At 36.9% G+C, this 20,534-nt stretch overlaps 1 protein-coding gene across 2 annotated transcripts in view; it reads left to right on the top strand.

The window, feature by feature from the left end:
• The window catches only part of LOC115212018 (tRNA wybutosine-synthesizing protein 2 homolog), a 48,363-nt gene extending 33,685 nt beyond the window's left edge, over positions 1–14,678 (top strand). For both annotated transcript variants that reach the window (XM_029780813.2, XM_036503010.1), the window contains exons 2-6: positions 4,406–4,773; positions 5,054–5,204; positions 8,734–8,843; positions 11,216–11,373; positions 13,192–14,678. In XM_029780813.2, the coding sequence (XP_029636673.1) occupies positions 4,406–4,773; positions 5,054–5,204; positions 8,734–8,843; positions 11,216–11,373; positions 13,192–13,845 (1,441 nt within the window). In that variant the 3' untranslated portion in view covers positions 13,846–14,678. The remainder of the gene's footprint in view (positions 1–4,405; positions 4,774–5,053; positions 5,205–8,733; positions 8,844–11,215; positions 11,374–13,191) is intronic.
• The last annotated feature ends 5,856 nt before the right edge of the window (positions 14,679–20,534 follow it).

Below are 20,534 nucleotides of genomic sequence, written 5' to 3'. Positions count from 1 at the left end.
GTGAGAAAATGGTTAAGCAATAGTCATTCTACATAAGATATGGAATAGAGAGTGAAGTGGAGGAATGAAAATAGATGTGAGATATGTAGGGATATTGTATCTGTTCAGTGCCATTATTTAGGCAGAATGGTATACATATCAGATTCTTGTACCTTGTAAGTTCCAATAGTATTTAAAATTGGCCATTCCACGCATAGAGTTTGTAAACGGTGTTACTGAGAACTCAGGTTTGAAATTTCCCCAAGACACCTGATGAAGGCTGGATGGTATATCAGTCGAAATGTTGTGTTAACAACAAACAAGATGAGGACAGATATCCATCAAATTTAAATAATGCATATATGTTTATGTATATATGTATACACACACACACACACACACCACACACACACACACATATATATATATATTATATATATAATATATATATATATATATATACATATATATACACACACACACATATACATGTATACATATATATATATATATTTACATACACATATATATGTATGCATATATAATATATCCATCCAACCCATGCTAGCATGGAGAATGGACGCTAAACGATGATGATGATATATATATATATATATATATATATAGTTCATAGATAAGAATCAGATATTCTCCATGTAGAATACACTTTTTGTAGTGCTCAAGAGATTTAAACTTGTGCGGGTATAGAAGTAAATGTAGGGAGAAGCAAGTTAGGCAGATCAATATATGAGGTTTATTAAAAACATAGAATATAAAAAAATGTATATACGTTAATGTCCAAAATGGGTCAACTTACCCAGAATACAAATGATATAGAGAACTAAAGAGGTTGAAGAAGTGTATTACAAATCCAATAATTTGGGGGCTCAGTAGTCCAAAATAATGTTTGTAGATTGATTCCATCGTAGGATTAGGCAATCCTCCATCATCAGGGAAGAAATCTTACATTTAAGGTGTTGAAGGAAAGAAGTTCAAAGATGTAATGATTTTGTGGAGAGCTAAGTGTATTAGAGGGGGGGGGGGGGTTAGGGAAGTATTCAAATAAGGAATCATACAAAAACAAATGTACATTTTTTGTATTCCAAATTTTATGTATTTCTATATATATACTCTTTTACTCTTTTACTTGTTTCAGTCATTTGACTGCGGCCATGCTGGAGCACCACCTTTAGTCGAGCAAATTGACCCCGGGACTTATTCTTTGTAAGTCCAATACTTATTCTATCGGTCTCTTTTGCCGAACCGCTAAGTGACGGGGACGTAAACACATCGGCATCGGTTGTCAAGCTAGGGGGACAAACACAGACACACAAACACACATACATACACATATATATATATACATATATACGACAGGCTTCTTTCCGTTTTCGTTCTACCAAATCCACTCACAAGGCATTGGTCAGCCCGGGGCTATAGCAGAAGCCATTTGCCCAAGATGCCACGCAGTGGGACTGAACCCGGAACCATGTGGTTGATTAGCAAGCTACTTACCACACAGCCACTCCTGCGCCTATATATGTATATATACACTGACAAATCACATGTGTAGCAAAAAAGTAGACTTCAGTATTAAAATACAGACCTCTATTGACATAGAGGACTGTATTTAGTACTTGTTTCAGTCATTGAAATGTGACCATGTTCGGTCAGAACCTTAAAGGATTTAGTCAAACATATTGATCCCAGGACTTATTTTTTAAAGTCTTTCTTGAAGTCTTCTTTGAGCAGTGAGATGTCAGTTTACCTGGAAAGAAGCAATGTGATTATTGATTAATGTATAATTAATGTATAATTAATGCATAAAAGCCTCAGCATATAAAAGCCTATCAATGGAATAACAGATTCCAAGATTCATTCACAATACTCAAATACAATAAAACTTTACAATCCAACAGTCAGCTGCTAGAGATAGCAGTCAATTCTCCCTCATACTTATTCTATTAGTTTCTTTTCTGAACTGCTAAGTTACAGGCTCATAAAGTAACTAACACTGGTTGTCAGATGATAGGAGAGGGGACAAACAGAAACACAAAGATAAACACCACACACACACACACACACACACACGCACAAAGAGGAGAGAAAGATATGTAAGTCTTTCACACTGTTTCTGTCTACCAAATTCACTCACAAAGTATTGGTCTGTCCAGGGCTGTAATAGAAGTTATTTGTCCAACGTGCTGCACATTGTACTGGACCCGAAACCATGTGATTGTAAAGGGAGCTTCTTGACCATACAGCCCCACCCATCCCCAACACACACATATAGATAGATAGATAGATAGATAGAAAGATGCATATATGATATTTATGTGTATATAGAATGTATACACACATATACACATACATATTATGATTTCCCGTAGGCATAGCAATACTAATAACCTGGTGTTAGAACTGAAGATACACATGCTTTACAATAAAGCCTTAGGCAAGTACAGCGTATTATACAAAATACATAGGAGTGGCTGTGTGGTAAGTAGCTTGCTAACCAACCCCATGGTTCCGGGTTCAGTCCCACTGCGTGGCATCTTGGGCAAGTGTCCTCTGCTATAGCCCCGGGCCGACCAATGCCTTGTGAGTGGATTTGGTTGACGGAAACTGAAAGAAGCCTGTCGTATATATGTATATATATATATATATGTGTGTGTGTGTGTGTGTGTGTTTGTATGTCTGTGTTTGTCCCCCTATCATTACTTGACAACCGATGCTGGTGTATTAGCGGTTCGGCAAAAGAGACCAATAGAATAAGTACTGGGCTTACAAAAGAATAAGTCCTGGGGTCGAGTTTCTCGATTAAAAAGGCGGTGCTCCAGCATGGCCGCAGTCAAATGACTGAAACAAATAAAAGAGTAAAAGAGTAACTTCATTAGGGTATATCTGTTTCTGCTAGAAGAAGCAGTGTACTCAGAGCCAAGTGTTTGTGCAGCATTTTATAGCTTCCTCAGAACCATTAAAAAGAAGTACAGAAGTGCTCTGAGGAATCTATCAGTTGTTGTGCAAGCACTCAGCTCTGTGTGCTCTGCTTCATCATCATGTAACGTCCGTTTTCCATGCTGGTATGGGTTGTTCAGTTTAACAGGAGCTGGCAAGCTAGAAGACTGCACCAGTCTACACTGTTTTGGGATGGTTTTTATTTTTATTTGTTGGATGCCCTTCCTAATACCAACCACCTTACATAAAGATCAGTGCATTTTACGTGGCACCAGCACTGGTGAGGTCTGTTTGGTACTGTTTTTACAGCTAAATGCCCTTCCAATCGCCTGTGTGGACTGGATGCATGCTTTTTATGTCACATCAGCATTGGTGGGGTCACCAAATTACTCGCAAGACAAAGATCCTTTGTGGAGTGGCATTGGAGGAGGTGGCCTTGTGCCATGTAAACCCTCCACATTTCAGAAGGGATGCATTCCTGAGAAACTTACCATAATGTGAAATTTATTTTTCTGTTGAGTTTCATATTATAAAATGATGTCTTCAAGTGGATATTTTCAATAAAATAGCGAAAAAAAGAGTTTAGTAGACTTATCATCTACATACTTCCTCGGCCACAGAAACAGACACTCAAATTTATTCTCTCTACAATCTTCTTGGATATCAAGAGTCACACAAATTTCTTTTTGTGAACTGGTCTATTTCACCCGTCAAATCACACCATAAAAGCTCAACATTTTCTAGCGAAGGAGTCATAACTCCGACTTAAGTAATGTTGGAGTTATTCCCCCTACATTTGCACCTTTTGCTTCACGAAATATTTTCCATATTATCATCATTGTTTGACGTCCACCTTCCATGTTGACATGGGTGGGACTCTCGTTGTATAATCAAAACTTGAAATTTAATTAACTATATTTTCGTTACTGCTTGTAATTTTATTTATCTTCAAAGCTGTTACTGTGTGTCCCATTTACAGGAAAGGAAACAGTTGCAATTTATTAGGCAAAGGAACAATTTCCTGAAATAGTATAACAAATACCTTAATACTGATTCAACCTCACAAAATTAGAAAATTGTGCTTTAGAAGTATTCATCTAATAAGTATAACCATCCCAGTTATAAATTCCAGTTATAAATGGTGATGATTATTATGATAATGAATAGGGTGTGATCTGAGGAAGATATGGTAGCTATTTCAAGCAAGTTGATCATGACTTGTTTTTTTATTTATAAATTAATGTGATATAGAATAGATAATAATGTTTTATATTGCATCTGGAATTTTTTACCTATACATTGTCACAGTTGGCCCCTTGGTATTATTAAAATAAATACCAAGTGTGTTCTGGTTTCATTTAAATTGAAAATGCACCATTACTTTCCTCTTTCGTGTAATAATTCTGTGTTAATATAAATATTTTTTTTTAAATTCATTAACTTAATTTTTTTCTCTCCATAATTTCAGGCAGTTTTTGGAGAACAAATGTCTGATTGATGCCAAATTTCGCTTGAAGCATCTAGAGTCGGATCGAGTTGCTATTCCACTTCTTTCTGTCGACCAAGAACTTCTGCACAAGACACTCTCAGATTATTTCAGCCTTGGAGATGGCTGTGACTTTGAATTAAAAATGGTCAAAATGATGCCATCAAAACGTTCATTACTACGCTCACCTTATCAGTTGCTTATTCAAGGATTGGAAAAACTTTTGACAGATCATGGTTATATTCTCAACAAAGAATTAGAACTTGATATTGCCAAAAAATGGGAGTGGCATGAAGATCTAGTTATGCTGCCAAAGAATTCTTTCAAACATGAAATTTGGGCTCAGTTTGGTAAGATAATTTGATTTTATTCAGTTTATTGTCTAGTTTCTTTATCTTGCAGAGCAAGTCTCTCAACTGTGGAGCCAAACCCTACTTATAATGCTTAATTTAAGAGCAGAGAATATGAATTTGGTCTTTTTACAATGAATAAAAATTTTAGTGGAACAATGCAATGTTGTACAACAGAATTTGAATTCTTAGCTTGTGTATTTCTAGCCTTGTATCATACCAATTTTATCATCACTTCTAATTGTAAATGAATTAACTAAACTATATATTGATATTTCAGGTTCAGAACTATGGGAAACCATTTCAAATTGTCTGCAATGTAAAAGACTGGCAAGGAAAGAGGTCATTTCAAATAATGACTACCGAAGACCTCAGGTTACATTACTGTTGGGAAACAGTGGCTGGGTGAGGCATGTTGACAATGGTATTCGGTAGGTTCAAGTTCATTACCTCCATGGTGAATGCAGGAAATATGTGGTAGCTTGAAGAGGAATGGTTGTGTATGATTTGAATGCTAATTCATATAAATGCTGATTATGATTTTTTAATGGGTTTGTCTTGAGAAAGAAGATTTGCTAATGGCTATCAAATGCTGTTAGAAGCTCATGAAATTTCAAGTTGATAGCTACGTGAAAAACATGGACAGGGGGAGAGAGAGAACTCCAGAAGACTGCATTCTGAAAAGGAAGTGCTGGCAGGAGGGGTTAGTATGGTTCTTTGGATAAGGAGGAGAGAGGCAAGTAAATCTGAAGTACCAAAGTGGCAGTGGTACAAGATAACTAATTCTGAGGAATTGAAGCCACTGTAATTACTAGAGAAAAGCAGAGTGAGAAGAACCACACGTCTGTGGACCAGAGATTAATATGTATTGATTAGTAATTAAAACAGTTATTGATGAAGATATCTTCTCATTTGTCTTCTTTCAAGTGGTTTGGTAATTTTCCTCGTGGTATAAAACTAGTTTAATTTCTTCACAGATATTTTGCTTTGTTCTGAAAAAATTGATCACTAGAATATTCCTAATTTCCTCAACATCCTTACATTCTAAAATTGGTGATCTATATTCAAAGGATTTTAATATATAAAATATAAAATATCTAGTGGAGTAGGACATGGTCTAGTTACCCGTATAGTTAATAAGGTTATTCTGGAAGCTGTCAACCCCAATGACTGGTTTAGCAGTATTATAGTCAGATGTACAAGAGTAAGGGAGATGTCTTAGAAAGAGGTAATTATAGAATCATCAAATTGCTGGACCAGATGATGAAAGTTATGGAAAAAGCCCAATTAATTAGGAACAGAATCTAATTAGATGCAAAGCAGTTTGGCTTTGTGCCAGAGAGAAGCACTACTGATGCTATCTTTATAGTCAGGCAAACCATTGTACTTGGCATTTGTTGACTTGGAGAAAGCCTTTGACAGAGTAACCCATTGTGCAATATGGTGGGCTCTGATGAAGCTGGGGATAGACAAGTTGTTTGTGAAAGCTGTACAATCTATGTACAGAGCTTCTGTCAGTAAGATGAGAGTCACCCATGAATATAGTAATAAATTAAGTGTACAGATGGGCATTCATCAGGGTTTGGTTCTCAGTCCCCTCCTATTCATCATCATCCTCTAGGCCATAACAGGAATTCAAGACTGGCTACCCCTGGGAACTGCTATATGCTCTTATAGCAGATTCTGTAACCAAACTAGAAAAGAAATTTCAGGTGTTGAAGCAAAACCTGGAATCAAAAGGCCTTAACATTAACTTATGGAAGAAGTGACTGGTTTGCTATCTCCAGTGAACTGGCGCAGGACCGTCGTGCGTGGGCTGCCATGGTTTGAGATGCCTCGAGGGTGGTAGAAGCCGACTCAACCCACCCAGGGTGAATATCGCCAGAAAAGACTAAGGTTCTAGTTAGCAGGAAAATGAACAGGACCTTTCACCTGTCAGGTAAATGGCCTTGCTCAATATATAGGAAAGGTGTAGGCAGGAATTCCACATGGTGTGCTCAGTGCAAGCTATGGCCACAGAAGAGGTGCAGTGGAATAAAAGAGAGGTAATCAGTAGTGTTTGCATGTGGAAGATGCACAGGAGCCATAAAAACTACAGGTACATGGGAAATCGATTTTTCAAATACCCTGGAGGCTCATTAGGGGTAGTGGATAATTTCTGCTACCTAAGAGACCTATTTAGCAGTAGGAGAGGATGTACAGAAAGTGTAATTGCTAGAATAAGAATAGGATGGAGAAAATTCAGAGTTTTTGCATCTGTTGGCAACCAAAAGTCTCTCTCTCTGAATGAAAGGAAGATTGCATGATGTATGTGTATGAACATCAATACTACATGGTAGTGAGACATAGGCCCTAAATGCAGAAGACATGCAAAGACTAGAGAGGAATGAAGCTAGTATGCTTCGCTGGATGTGCAGTGACAGAGGACTAGTTTCATTGAGAGAAAAGTTAGGCATAAGAGGAATTAGATGCAGTGTGCAAGAGAGAAAACTGCGCTGGTTTGGTCATGTGACGTGTATGGATGTAGAGATATCTGGCACTTTGCTGTAGTCAAGGAGACCCATCCACCACAGTGGATACCAGTGCTGATGCCATGTAAAAAGCACTGGTGTTGGTGCCATGCAAAAAGCTTTGATGCTGGTGCCACATAAAAAGCATCCCGTATTTTGCAAAGTGGTTGGCACTAGGAAGGGCATTCAGCTGTAGAAACCATGCCAGAAAAGACAATGGAGTCTGGTGCAGCCCTTGGCATTAAGTCTCTTGTGAAACCATCCAACCCATGCCAGCTTGGAAAATGAATATTAAATGATGATGATATAAAGTGGATGAATGTTTGCATGTATATTCCAAGGCGATGGCTGCAATTCTGCACATAGGTAGCTGGCATACTGGTTTGGTGTGTATCTTTTCAAGGAGAAGATCATAGGCTGTGTGACATTTTCTGAAATTTACTCTTATTAACAGAAGACAGTAAAAATTATATTGTTTACTTCAAAACACTGTGCAATAAACATTGCAAAAAATTATTATTAGAAAAATTATTCAATGTACTAATTATGTAAATTAGTACATTAGTTTGAAAAAAATCAAAGGATGTTGATTTCCAAGAATATTTTTAAAATGTAAGAGGAAAATTCTATTTTAGGGTTCTTTTTATTATTTATTCATTTATTTATCTAGTTGCCTATCTATCTATCTATGTATCTATCTATCTATCCGTCCGTCCATCCATCCATCTATCTATCTATCCATCTATCTATCTATCTATCTATCTATCTATCTATCTATCTATCTATCTATCTATCTATCTATCTATCTATCTATCTAACTGTCTGTCTGTCTATCTGTCTATCCGTCTATCTATCTAACTGTCTGTCTGTCTATCTGTCTATCCGTCTATCTATCTATCTATCTAACTGTCTGTCTGTCTATCTGTCTATCCGTCCATCCATCTATCTATCTATCTATCTAACTGTCTGTCTGTCTATCCGTCCATCCATCTATCTATCTATCTATCTATCTATCTAACTGTCTGTCTGTCTATCCGTCCATCCATCTATCTATCTATCTATCTATCTATCTATCCATTTTGAATATATTTATGAAGTTCAACTTGAATTATCTTCTGAAACACTGGCATTTGGTGTGCTTTTGACGGTGTCCATTCTGTCACAAGCATTGAGGCTGAATCTTTGATTTGAGGATATCACCCTCTCTCCTTCCTATCAGTCTCAGAGATTCTGTAAAGGGTCATGGGTCCTACCTTCCCTTCTGACAAAAAGATTAAAAAAAAGAAATTCTGAATGAATCAACAGTTCCAGACAAACTAAAGATTGCTAGTATCTTTTTATGGCAATTTATTCAAAATATAATGAATTCATGTCATTATATTTATTTGAATGGGCAAATTTTGGTACAGCAGCTACTTAAACTATATCTGTAACTTATTTCATTTCACAGCTATCATTATGATGTCACCAAATGTATGTTGAGTGCTGGGAATATCACCGAGAAATTACGAATCTCTACGTTTGACTGTCGCCATGAGACCATAGTTGATCTTTATAGTGGTAAGTGTCGTTAGTTTTGTGACTGCAACTAAACAACACAGAATTCACATGGCTAAGTCAGCCTTGCCTTGAATAGCTATAATCATGTTGAGCAACCACATGTGTTTGAGAAGGAATATTTTAAAACCCAACTAGGATTTAATTAAAAATAAATATTACCAGGAGTGGCTGTGTGGTAAGTAGCTTGCTTACGAACCACATGGTTCCAGGTTCAGTCCCACTGCATGGCACCTTGGGCAAGTGTCTTCTGCTATTGCCTCGGACAGACCAAAGCCTTGTGAGTGGATTTGGTAGACGGAAACTGAAAGAATCCCGTCGTATATATGTATGTATGTATATATATATATATGTATGTATGTATGTATGTATGTGTGTGTATATGTGTCTGTGTTTGTCCCCCTAACATCGCTTGGCAACCGATGCTGGTGTGTTTACGTCCCCCGTAACTTAGCGGTTCAGCAAAAGAGACCGATAGAATAAGTACTAGGCTTACAAAAAATAAGTGCTCCAGCATGGCCACAGTCAAATGACTGAAACAAATAAAAGAGTAAAATAGTAAATATATTTGTATTGAAACCATCTTGGTGCAAATGCTTGAGATAAAGAGTTTGTATCTTCTAAGCAGTCTTTTGAGTTGTGGTGGTTACAGATAATCTTTTTTGTTCTACTCATATTGTTGATGTTTAGCTCTGGGTCAGCTATGATTGAGAAGTCATACAATCAAAGGTGATCCAATTATAGTAATATGGTTTCTTTTTAGACATAGGCACAGACACAATCACACACCTTTGGGTTCACTTTCACTGCAAGGCATTTTGGGTTGGTGTCTTCTTAGGGAAATTAGTTGATAGAAATTGTGTGGAAACCCATCATATGTCTGCATGTATATGATGGGGCATCCACATATTAGACTGCAGTTATGGGGCACGACCTTGAAGAATTTTAGTCAGATAAACCTCAGTACTTATCTATTGATTTCATGTCTGGCACTTGTATCAGTCCCTTTTACTGAACCACTAAATTATGGAGGACATAAATACACCAACACCAGCTGTCAAGTAGTGGTGCAGGAGACACAAAGATACACACATGCATTCATACATATGTGAAGGTGGGTGGCTTAATGGTTAGGGTATTCAGTGCATGATCGTAAGCTTGTAAGTTCAGTACCCAGCAATGCACTGTATCCTTGAGTAAGGCACTTTATTTCTCATTGCCCCCGTAAAATGAGCTGGCAAAAATGAGCAGTGTCTGTATTTTGAAGGGTCAGGGTCAGCCTTGTCACATTCTGTGTCATGCTGAATCTCCCTATATATATATATATATATATATATATAAAACAAATAGTGAGGGATTATCAATCCAGGCAAAATACTTCATAAGTTTTCTGTTCGTACACCAGGCTAACAGTATCACTTAGATTTTGGTAGGATCCAAAGTTATGGTTCATTACAATTCTATGTTGTAGATCCGTGGATGGGATTCAGATAAACTGGATTTTACAGAGTGATATATAATAGACAAGTTAAGAAAATGGTCATTACATATAATTCCTTTATTATAGCAAATTTGGCTGACACCTGTTTCCATCAGTCATTATAGATAGTTTTATTCAATTGATCAATTGGGGTAAATTGAAAGACCTAAGATTAATGATATCTTCGTCTGAGCCAGCATTGCATTTGTCTTCATCTTCGGCTTTAACTGACAACACTTTGGAAAACAGTGTTCTTATGTCCTGTACTTAGTGATTCCACAAATAGAGATCTCAGTGAGATAGTACCAAACTTGGAAATAATTGACTAAAACTCTCCAATGGCTGAAACAAGTAAAATATTTTAAAAATAGTATATCCAACATCGTATTATCTATTGTGCCATTCTCTCATTTTGTTTTAGAGTGGTAACATGTAATTGAAGTAAGATTTTGCTGTTGTTTCTAGCAGTTTGGGTGACCATGTAGCCACTTCTTCATTGGTTTATTCTACTAATTTGCAATTTATCTGAATGAGAAATATTTCCCTCAAATGTTTGAGAAGGGAAAAGAGATCTGTCTAACATCCACTTCACATTATGAAGTTGGAGATTCGTGAAACTTAGAGATCTCTTCTTGGTTCTTTCAGCCCTACTTTGTGAAAACACTGACTGCCAAAAGTACATGTTCACTTGCATGTTTGTGTGTGTGTGTGTGTATGCATATGTATGTGGCTGTGTGCGTATACTTGTGAGTGATATGTGGTTTTGTGTGTGTATTTTGCATGCATTCACATGTAGTTACATGTGTGTGTGTGTGAGTATTTTTGCATATGAGTGTGTGAATGTGTGAGGCAAAGTCAAGATGATTTGTATTGTTTTATCTTATTGTTTTTGTAGGCATTGGTTACTTTACTTTGCCCTACCTTGTCCATGCAAAAGCTAGCATGGTCCACGCCTGTGAATGGAACCCTGATGCAGTACATGCCTTGAGAGAAAATCTCAAACTCAACAAAGTAGAAGATCGTTGTATCATACATTTTGGAGATAACAAGAAAGTAAGTACATAAACAAAGTACCACATTTGCCAGGGTATAAAATGTACCCCAACTTTACAAGTATATTTCATGGAAAAAATAAATTTAATATGTTTCATCATACACATTTGGAAAGATATTTTAAAGTAGCTTTGTAGGGAAAAATGTATGGTTCTGCACATGTAAATACAATGTTGTGACAGTTCACTGGAATGCAATATGAAGCCATAAATTTATCATAAATAAACTATGTTATGGGAGTAGCATACTTCAATTTTATCTTCTTTTATAATAATAATAATAATAAAATATTGTGTACAGTGCTCAGGTGCACTACAGCTCATCTAAAGTGTATATATAATCAGGTGTAGTTTCGGCGGATTTCGGAAAGCATGAGGGCTTTAAAGGATGCAGTGTCATAGCAGTCAACAACTGACGCAGGCAGTTTATTCCATGCTTCAGCAACTCTGAGCGTGAAAAAATGTTTCCGAAAGTCATGGGAGCTGTGCTGTTTTCTGACTTTGTAGGCTAAAAAATATGGAACGCTTCACGAATTTGCGTGTCATCTTTGCGCAGGGGGTAGATAAACTGTATAGTTGTTCATATCTTGGTTAGCAGAATTGCCATTCAGGATGTGAAACTCATACAAGCCATTAGGGTGGTATTCCATCACTATAGTGAAATTTAACATTCATTTCAATTTTCAAGGAGAACTTTTCATTTTAGATAATTAAAAAATGTTTCTTAAAGGTAAGACAGTCATTAAATAATGTAAGACATGTCAGATTTGGATTATGTATACCAGGGAAAGTGGTAAAATAAGATAATATGACCTCCCCACATAACTACCAATGAACAAGCAATGTTTTTGTAAGTTTTTACTAACAGACTGTGATATTCTGGTTTGTTTTCAATATCTTATTATTAGTAACAATTACTGTACCTTGTGAACTTATGCTCATCTGGCTCCCTAGCCAAAGACTCTTCACTCTGTATTACAAATGCATTAGATGTAGGACTATTTTAGACATAGGACTATTTTTTGATACATTTCAAAATAGAAAATGTGCACCTTATGCTCTGGCAAATACAAGGGGTTGCTGAAAAGTTCTAGGCTTTAAGGATATCATGAAAGGCCTGGTTGGAGGCCCAAATTTCCGAGTTCCTTTACAGGACTTAGAAAAACTGAAGGACTTCTGCAATAAGCGTGTGAATCTGAATAGTGAATAAGTTGAATAAAATCATAATTAACTAATCCTCTTGTATTTTCTTATTCACAAAGCTAGGAACTTCTCAGCACCCCCTCATACAGTTAATAAATATATAAGGATCTCCACCTGCTCTTTGAATTATAGTGTAAATGGCTGTGTCCTTAATGTTATCCTCAAGAAGAATCAGTATGTGACAAGCCTAGCCCTTTGTATTACTGGTACAGTCCATCCAATGGACTTCCACAGATTCTGTTCATCTAATTCACTGACAGGTCTTGGATCAGCTTGAGGGTGTGGTAAAGACATTTGCTCAGTGAGATAGAACCTGGGGTATTATGACTATGAAACAAACTTTTTAACACTTTAGTAAAAGCAGCAAAAACAATGAATTTTAAGTTATATCATTAATTTATAAATAAGGTGTTTGCATTCTCCTATATACCTGAGTCATGATTGAAGTGTTCTCATTGCAACCTTGACAATTTTATCACTGTAAACTAATTAAAGCTGTAAATGTATTATTTAAAAAATACATACTGGGATTGTAATAGTGATTAAATTTGCCCTTATTTTGATTGTTTGTTTTTAAAAGAATGCCAATGACTCATACTTTTCTATTTTGTTCCAGGTATGTCCCCATGGAGTTGCTGACAGAGTAAATCTAGGATTGTTACCCAGTAGCAGAGAAGGGTGGCTTCCAGCCTGTTTATCTCTTAAAAGTGACATTGGTGGCATCTTGCATATCCATGAGAATGTTTCAACAGCATCAAGTAATAAAAGTGAAGAGATTCGAATGAGAATCCAGAACCGAGCAGCGGAGGCAGCAGCAGAACTTTCTGCTACTCTTCAGGGTCAAACACCTTCTTTACCTCTTTACCGAAACATCAATCAACACTGTGGTGGTAATAGTAGTAGTAGCAGTAGTACCAGTAGCATTCCAAGACAATCATATCTCCCTAGCGACTTTGGCAAATATTCAATGGAGGAAAATTACACAACTGACTCTGATGATGGTGATATAATAAAAATCTATGAAACTTTGAATTCAGATCAACCACTGAGTGAGAAACAGTTACAACGCCAAGAAAAATGGGAAGAATGGGCAGCAGATGTGGCAGCTTCTATCAGACACATTCTAGAAGAACTACACTGCAAACCATGGGCAACTATCGTAAAACATATTGAGCATGTTAAACCATATGCTCCTCATATAGATCACTTGGTGCTGGACCTTGAATGTCGCCCAGCAGAAACATTTTCTCATGCTGGAATGAATTATTAGACCCAACTGAAATTGTTGGGCCCTTACTGTTGTATTTATGACAATTCAACTTTGTGAGATAATCTCTGGTGGCCAGGCAAACATTAGACAAAGAAATAAAAAGATTTTGATTTGTGTGGAAGGTTCATAAAATTACATTTCATTTCCATGTCCAATGTTGGTCTCTCGTTCTAGCTGTCATCTTGTAAGTTCTTATTCACTCATGTAAATAGGTCAATCATACAATAATCTTCATTGATTTTTATGAGCCAAATACCCTATACAAAGCCCTATTTTAATATTTACCTCTAGTCGTCTTCCAGTACAATCAAACATCAATTGGATGGTGCAGTGATTATGTTGATAAATTGTGGACCCAATTGTTTTACCATATGGTCAGTATTTCAGTGACACAACAGTAAACATATGCTTGTTTTTTGTAAATTTTTGTATCATTATTAGTATCATTGTTTGACCCATGGTAGCCAAGTGCCTCTTACACATTCAATAATAAATCAATCTCCTTCAACTGCCTTTTTAAAAAAAAAAAAACCCACTTTTTATGCTTTTACTGTTGTTCTTGTGATGAACAGATCTGTGATTATCCTGTTTTCATTTTCAACACATTTTTCTAAGTCCCAGGGGCCTGGAAGATGTTTTACTGTCAAGTCACATATTCATTTCAGTTCTGTTCTTGTATGACCTTCATTGCTCATAAACACAGATTCTTATCATCAAACATATATAAACAATCTGAGTGATTTCATAGAACTACATGTTGTTGTTTTTGTTGTTGTTTGTCCCCAGGTTGGTCCTGATTGAGCAAACTTATGATTAAAAGCATTCCAAAATGACCATTGTCTCTCTCTTCATTTTATTATTATTTTCTTTTTATTGTTTCTGTTAGGCATCATGTAACATACACATGATGTAATCTTAGATATCACTTTTAAGACTTTCAGGTATGTCAGAAGAGAAATTCCGCTGCTGTTTCTAGTAGTTCATGTAACCACATAGAGGCTCACTTTAGTGATTTTGATTGTAGTGGTTAAAAGCACCCACTACACTCTAGGAGTGGTTGGCGTTAGGAAGGGCATCCAGCTGTAGAAACTCTGCCAGATCAAGATTGGAGCCTGGTGCAGCCATCTAGTTTGCCAGCCCTCAGTCAAAATCGTCCGACCCATGCTAGCATGGAAAGCGGACGTTAAACGATGATGATGATTATTATTCATTATCCTGGAACAAAATAATCCAATAAAATGAATGGTCAATATGTTGGGTTCTTTTAAATTTCACCTGTTAAGTAACTGTATAACCCTTGCCATTTTGTTTCTCGTAGGAATTTGTTTTCAAGAGTGGGCCTGGTAATATTCTATGTATTTGTAATATAACTTTCTTCTTAATTGTCCAATCCAAATTATTTCCTTACAAAAAATAGTAACTGATGAATTAAATGTATCATTTTTGTCTGCTGTAAAAGTGTGAAAAGACAGAAAACTAGCAAAGTTGTTAGTGTTTTGGCTAGAATACCTTATAATGTTTGTTCCACGTTTTTGAGTACTGAGTTCAAATTCTGCCAAAGTCAACTTTGTCATACATCGTTTCAGGGTCAATAAAATGTCAATCTATGGCAGTGGATTTGCAGAGTTGTTAGGATGTCAAATAGGAATGTCTTCTATCTATCTGGTCATTTGCATTCCAACTGCAACAGCTGCACTGACACTAGTGCCAAGCTGTATCACCCACTAAATCATTAGGCTTTCCCTTGGACAACATCAATAGCATAGAAAGGGGAGACCTGCATACATGGCAACAGCAAGTCTTTTTCAAAATTGAAAAAAACTCTTACCAAAGCCTAAACATAGAGATACAGGATCAACTCTGACCAACAGAGGCCGAAAGAAAGCTGTAAAACAATTTAGTATAGAGAGATGAACACTATTTTGAAACCTGAATTAAATTTTTCACTTATAATGAGAAATATCATCGAAAATGAGTATAATGTGGCCATGCAGGGTGTACTCCATTGTAAGCATTCTGATGAGGTCTCTGGTTTGAAAGTAAATCTCTCTCACCTATGAAATTTGGAGCTCTGAAAAAAGTCGTTGAAACTGCCATTCTTCCTCTAATTAGACCATAAAAAATATTGTATCTTAGAACATCAAAGAGACAGTTATAATTTAGTGTGTGTTACATGTTATTACTGAAGAACAAAGGTTGATGGATTGGCAGAATCATTAGACCATAAAAAACTGCTTTCTGTTATTTCTTCCAGTTCTTTGCATCCAGAATTCAAATCTCAATGAAGTCAACTCATGTCTTTCCAGGGCTGATAAAGTGAAATATGGAGATGTAAACAAACGTCTACCAGTTGTGTTATCTAGTGAGAAACAAATGCATGCGTACACACATATATATAAATGGTGGGCTTCTGCATAGTTTCTATCTACCAAATTCATTTGCAGGACATTAGTTGGCTTGCAAAGTGAACTTATTCACACAGCTATGCCTACACCATGTTTGATAATCTTACCGTTTATTTGTAATTTGTGTTTGTCTAGATCTGATGGAACTAATTAGATTTTAACTCTTTTATAACCATATTAGGTGCAAGGGCGGTTGTGTGGTAAGAAGCTTGCTTCCCAACCACATGGTTCCAGGTTCAGTCCCACTGTGTGACACTTTGGGCAAGTGTCTTCTACTATAGCCTTGGGCTTACCAAAGCTTTGTGAGTGGATTTGGTAGATGGAAACTGAAAGAAGCCCATCATATCCATATGTGTGTGTGTGTCTTTGTGTCTATGTTTGCCCCCCACCACTGCTTGGCAAGCAGTGTTGGTGTGTTTACATCCATGTAACTTCGTGGTTCAGCAAAAGAGACAGATAGAATAAGGATCAGGTTTCACAAAAATAAAAGTACTGGAGTTGATTCATTCAACTAAAAATTCTTTTAGGTGGTGCCCCAGCATGGCCACAGTCTAATGACAGAAACAAGTAAAAGTTAAAAGTATTCCTAATGAAATACACCGCTTAAAGATTTCAATTAATTTTGAAAATAAGAATTTCAAGGGATTCACTAAATAACTTTTATTATGAAACTGGTGTTTCAAATATAACTTAAATGAACAGCAACATGGTGCAATAAGCCATCCCTGATGAGTGAGTGTGGCTTAATATCACATCATACTTTCGCTCATTGTTTTAGGTAGCTATATAAGCATGTACAGATGGACGTTATCAAAGAAGCTTGAGAGGCGGTTGGATGGAACCTACACTCGCTTCCTTATGAGAGCTCAAAATCTCTCATGGAAGCACCATCCAACCAAAATGCAAATATATGGGAAACTACCACCTGTGTCATCTCTTGTGAAAGGTAGAAGAGTCCAGTTTGCTGGACATTGTTGTAGAGCTGAAAAAGAAGTAATTTCTCTTCTCCTCTGGAAGCCATCTACTCGCAATACCAGAGGGCGCACACTCTCCTACCCTGATGTAATCTCCAGGGATACAGGCATCCAGCAACAGGACCTCCGTAATGCTATGATGGACCGTGAAGTCTGGCGTAACATAGTAAATTCCATTGTCTTGACCACGGTCGAACAATGATGATTACAGATGTGGACACCTTTTAGGCCTCCTTAACCTAACAGAACTTCCAAGATGTGACATTTTAATGGTACTCATTACAGCTGCATAAGTAGACTGGAGCAATGGGGAATGAAATGCCTCACTCAGGGACACAATGTACTGCCTTGTTCAGGAATTGAATCCATTACCTTATGATCCTTGTACTAGCCCATGTACCTTCAATCTGCATACCTAATGAGGTATACTTTAGATACTACTAGCACCATGACCCGGCGTTGCCAGGTCATAGTGCTAGTGATTGCATATACAGCTGCATGCGTGCACACATGCACGCGAGTACTGTCCAAATCTCCAACCAATCACATACAGCTAGCTGGCATTCAATTGGTGTATCAAGTTTCGGGCATTTTGATTGGGTTTTGGATAGAAAATTCACAAAAAATTCACTTCTATTGATTTTTTAATGGCTTTGCTGGGTGACTGGGGAAAATGTAAAGATGTGCACAGTCACCCTTGGATGGTTTTGAATGACCATAGAAAATGCGAGCCCTCTAACTGAAAAATTGTGGATTTGTATAAAGGACACACACACAGACATTTTGCCGTTTATATATATAGAGATTATAACTATGTGAGACAGACAAGGTTAGTTGTTAAATTGTCCTCATGCAGCCTGGCTGTGTTCTAGCATCTCAAACTTGTGATCAATAACAATAATGTTGTGTGTTTCTCAGATTGCTTCCATTAACAAAGTGAAAGAAGAAAAATATATCTTATTTTTGTGGACATATTTACAAAGTCAGAAAACAGCACAGCTCCCATGACTTTCGGAAACATTTTTTCATGCTAAGAGCTGCTGAAGCATGGAACAAACTGCCGGCATCAGTTCTTAGTTGTCGGAGCACTGCATCCTTCAAAACTTCCATGCTTCCTGAGATTCGTCAACACTACACCTGCTTTTTCCTCCCCCATACACATGCAAGCATGTATCTGATTCATACACTGTTCACTTTGCAGGCATTGGTACATTACTGCATATGCTTTATATGCACTTTTGACAAGTTGTGGTGCACCTGAGCACTATACAATAATTTCATTATTATTAGAAAGAAAGAAATAGAATTCATAGAAAATGCAGTAATTTAATTTACTTAAACGTGATTGCTGTGGAGGTGTGGTGTGCTTCTGCAGGCTCAGCTGGTTGGTGGGTTCATGGGTTGGTGATTCAACACATTGGTAACATAACAGATAAAATGGTTTGTTTCAATCATATCGCACAGCAGGATGGTGCATGTGAATAGTTCATAACAACTGAACTCATTCACTATTTTAAATAAACCTTCCATCAATTCAATTATAGATTTATATATTGCTCTTAGTTCAGTGATTATCTTTTATAACAGATACAACACAATGAAAGACTACAACATGGTGAGATTTGAATGCAGAGACCTCTATACATACTCCTCTCTGCATGTCTCTAGTTTCTTTCGCACAATGATATTTACACTATTCCACCTTCTCCAGGTTAATATTCATTATGAGTAAGGCAGCAAGCTACTAAGATTGTTAGCATGTCAGGCAAAATGCTTCACAGTATTTTGACTCTTTTTGCATTCTGAGTTCAAATGCCACTGAGGTTGACTTTGCCTTTCATCCTTTCAGGGGTCAATAAAATAAGTACCAATTGAGTATTGGGGTTGATGTAATCAACTTAGCCCCACCCCTGAAATTGTTGGCCTTGTGTCAAATTTTGAAACCAACATTTGTAATTAGTATTAGCAAGGACAATGAGTTCAACAGCCACATGTGGAAGTCATCCAACCAACTTACAAGCTCCGCTACGAGCCATTAATTGATAAGGAGTATCTTCTATACAAGTCACCTACATATCCAGGCAAATAATTCACAGATACAAAATACCTCCGGTTCTTGGTACCTACAAGTATAAATTCAGAAAAAGAGCATCTGACAGTCACTACTCAGTCAATTTAAATGTAATTTTAGTGCAATTAAAGGAATACCTCAACTGTATGCCCTGCCATCACCACTACAACTTTGCTTCTTCACAACTTTCAGAAAAAATGGATATTTTTTTTATTATGAAATTCTCTACAAATATCTTTCAGATTGTGTAGATTCTGATTGTATTGGAATTTCTGGGGAAGAAAATTTTTTGAAAGATGAGGGCGTTTCAGATAATTCACGCAAGTTGATTTTGTTTCCTCATAACTTTCAGAAAAATAAGTATTTTTTAATGAAATTTTCTACAAACACCTTTCAGATGAAGTTCATTACAATTATATTGGAATTTAATGCCCCAAAAAATTGGTTGTTGCACTCATACATGCTGAGATACATGACAATTTTTTTTTAAATTTCAAGTTATTTCTTTTAATGACAATATTGCAGCTTGTTTTATCCAAAGATTAAATATAGTTGGCTTTAGAATTAATTTGTATTTGTGTCTGTTAAATCCAATACCCAAAAAATAAAAATGGAAAAAGAGAAACAAGGAAAGAAAAACAAAGATAAAAGAAGAAAAACATCAATTCAACAACCTGTGCCTCAATTGGTCACACACCACAAGGTTCAATGGGACCTACTGAACCAAGCCAACACACTCATGGTATTACCACAGGTGATGGCAAGGCTAAGGCATTGGAACAGCCAAGCACCCACACAAGCATCACCTGATACCTCAATAAGGTGAGTTGGCAACAATGACAAGAACAGTGCCATTGACAGCCTAACCCTTCTCAATGTTTCAAATGCCGCAGGCTGGAGGAGACGGTTCACTGACAGGTCCCGATACTTAAAGATTTTGTTCCATTTGGCTATGGAAGCAGTAACCCTCCTATTTACTGCAGACTCCAAGATGCGGGAGGATGCAAAGGAGTCACAGACTGTGACATCTCAGACGAAGCACTTACCTCTTACCCAAGGACAAAGGGTAAGATCATCTGGACTCTTCCCATCATTTCTGGAGAATTCTGCAGAAGTAGAAAGTAGGCCACACCTTGAAAATTGATCAGATTGATCAAGGAAAGAGCTGAAAGTAGCACCTGAGTGCAGATTGTCCCATTCTATCTGCTTTCATCTATCCCCAACTGTAACAGAAACTGA

Source organism: Octopus sinensis, linkage group LG5, assembly GCF_006345805.1.
Source record: "Octopus sinensis linkage group LG5, ASM634580v1, whole genome shotgun sequence".
NCBI lineage: Eukaryota > Metazoa > Mollusca > Cephalopoda > Octopoda > Octopodidae > Octopus > Octopus sinensis.
Note: the sequence above shows the minus strand (reverse complement) of the source record. Positions and strands in the feature narration are given on the sequence as shown.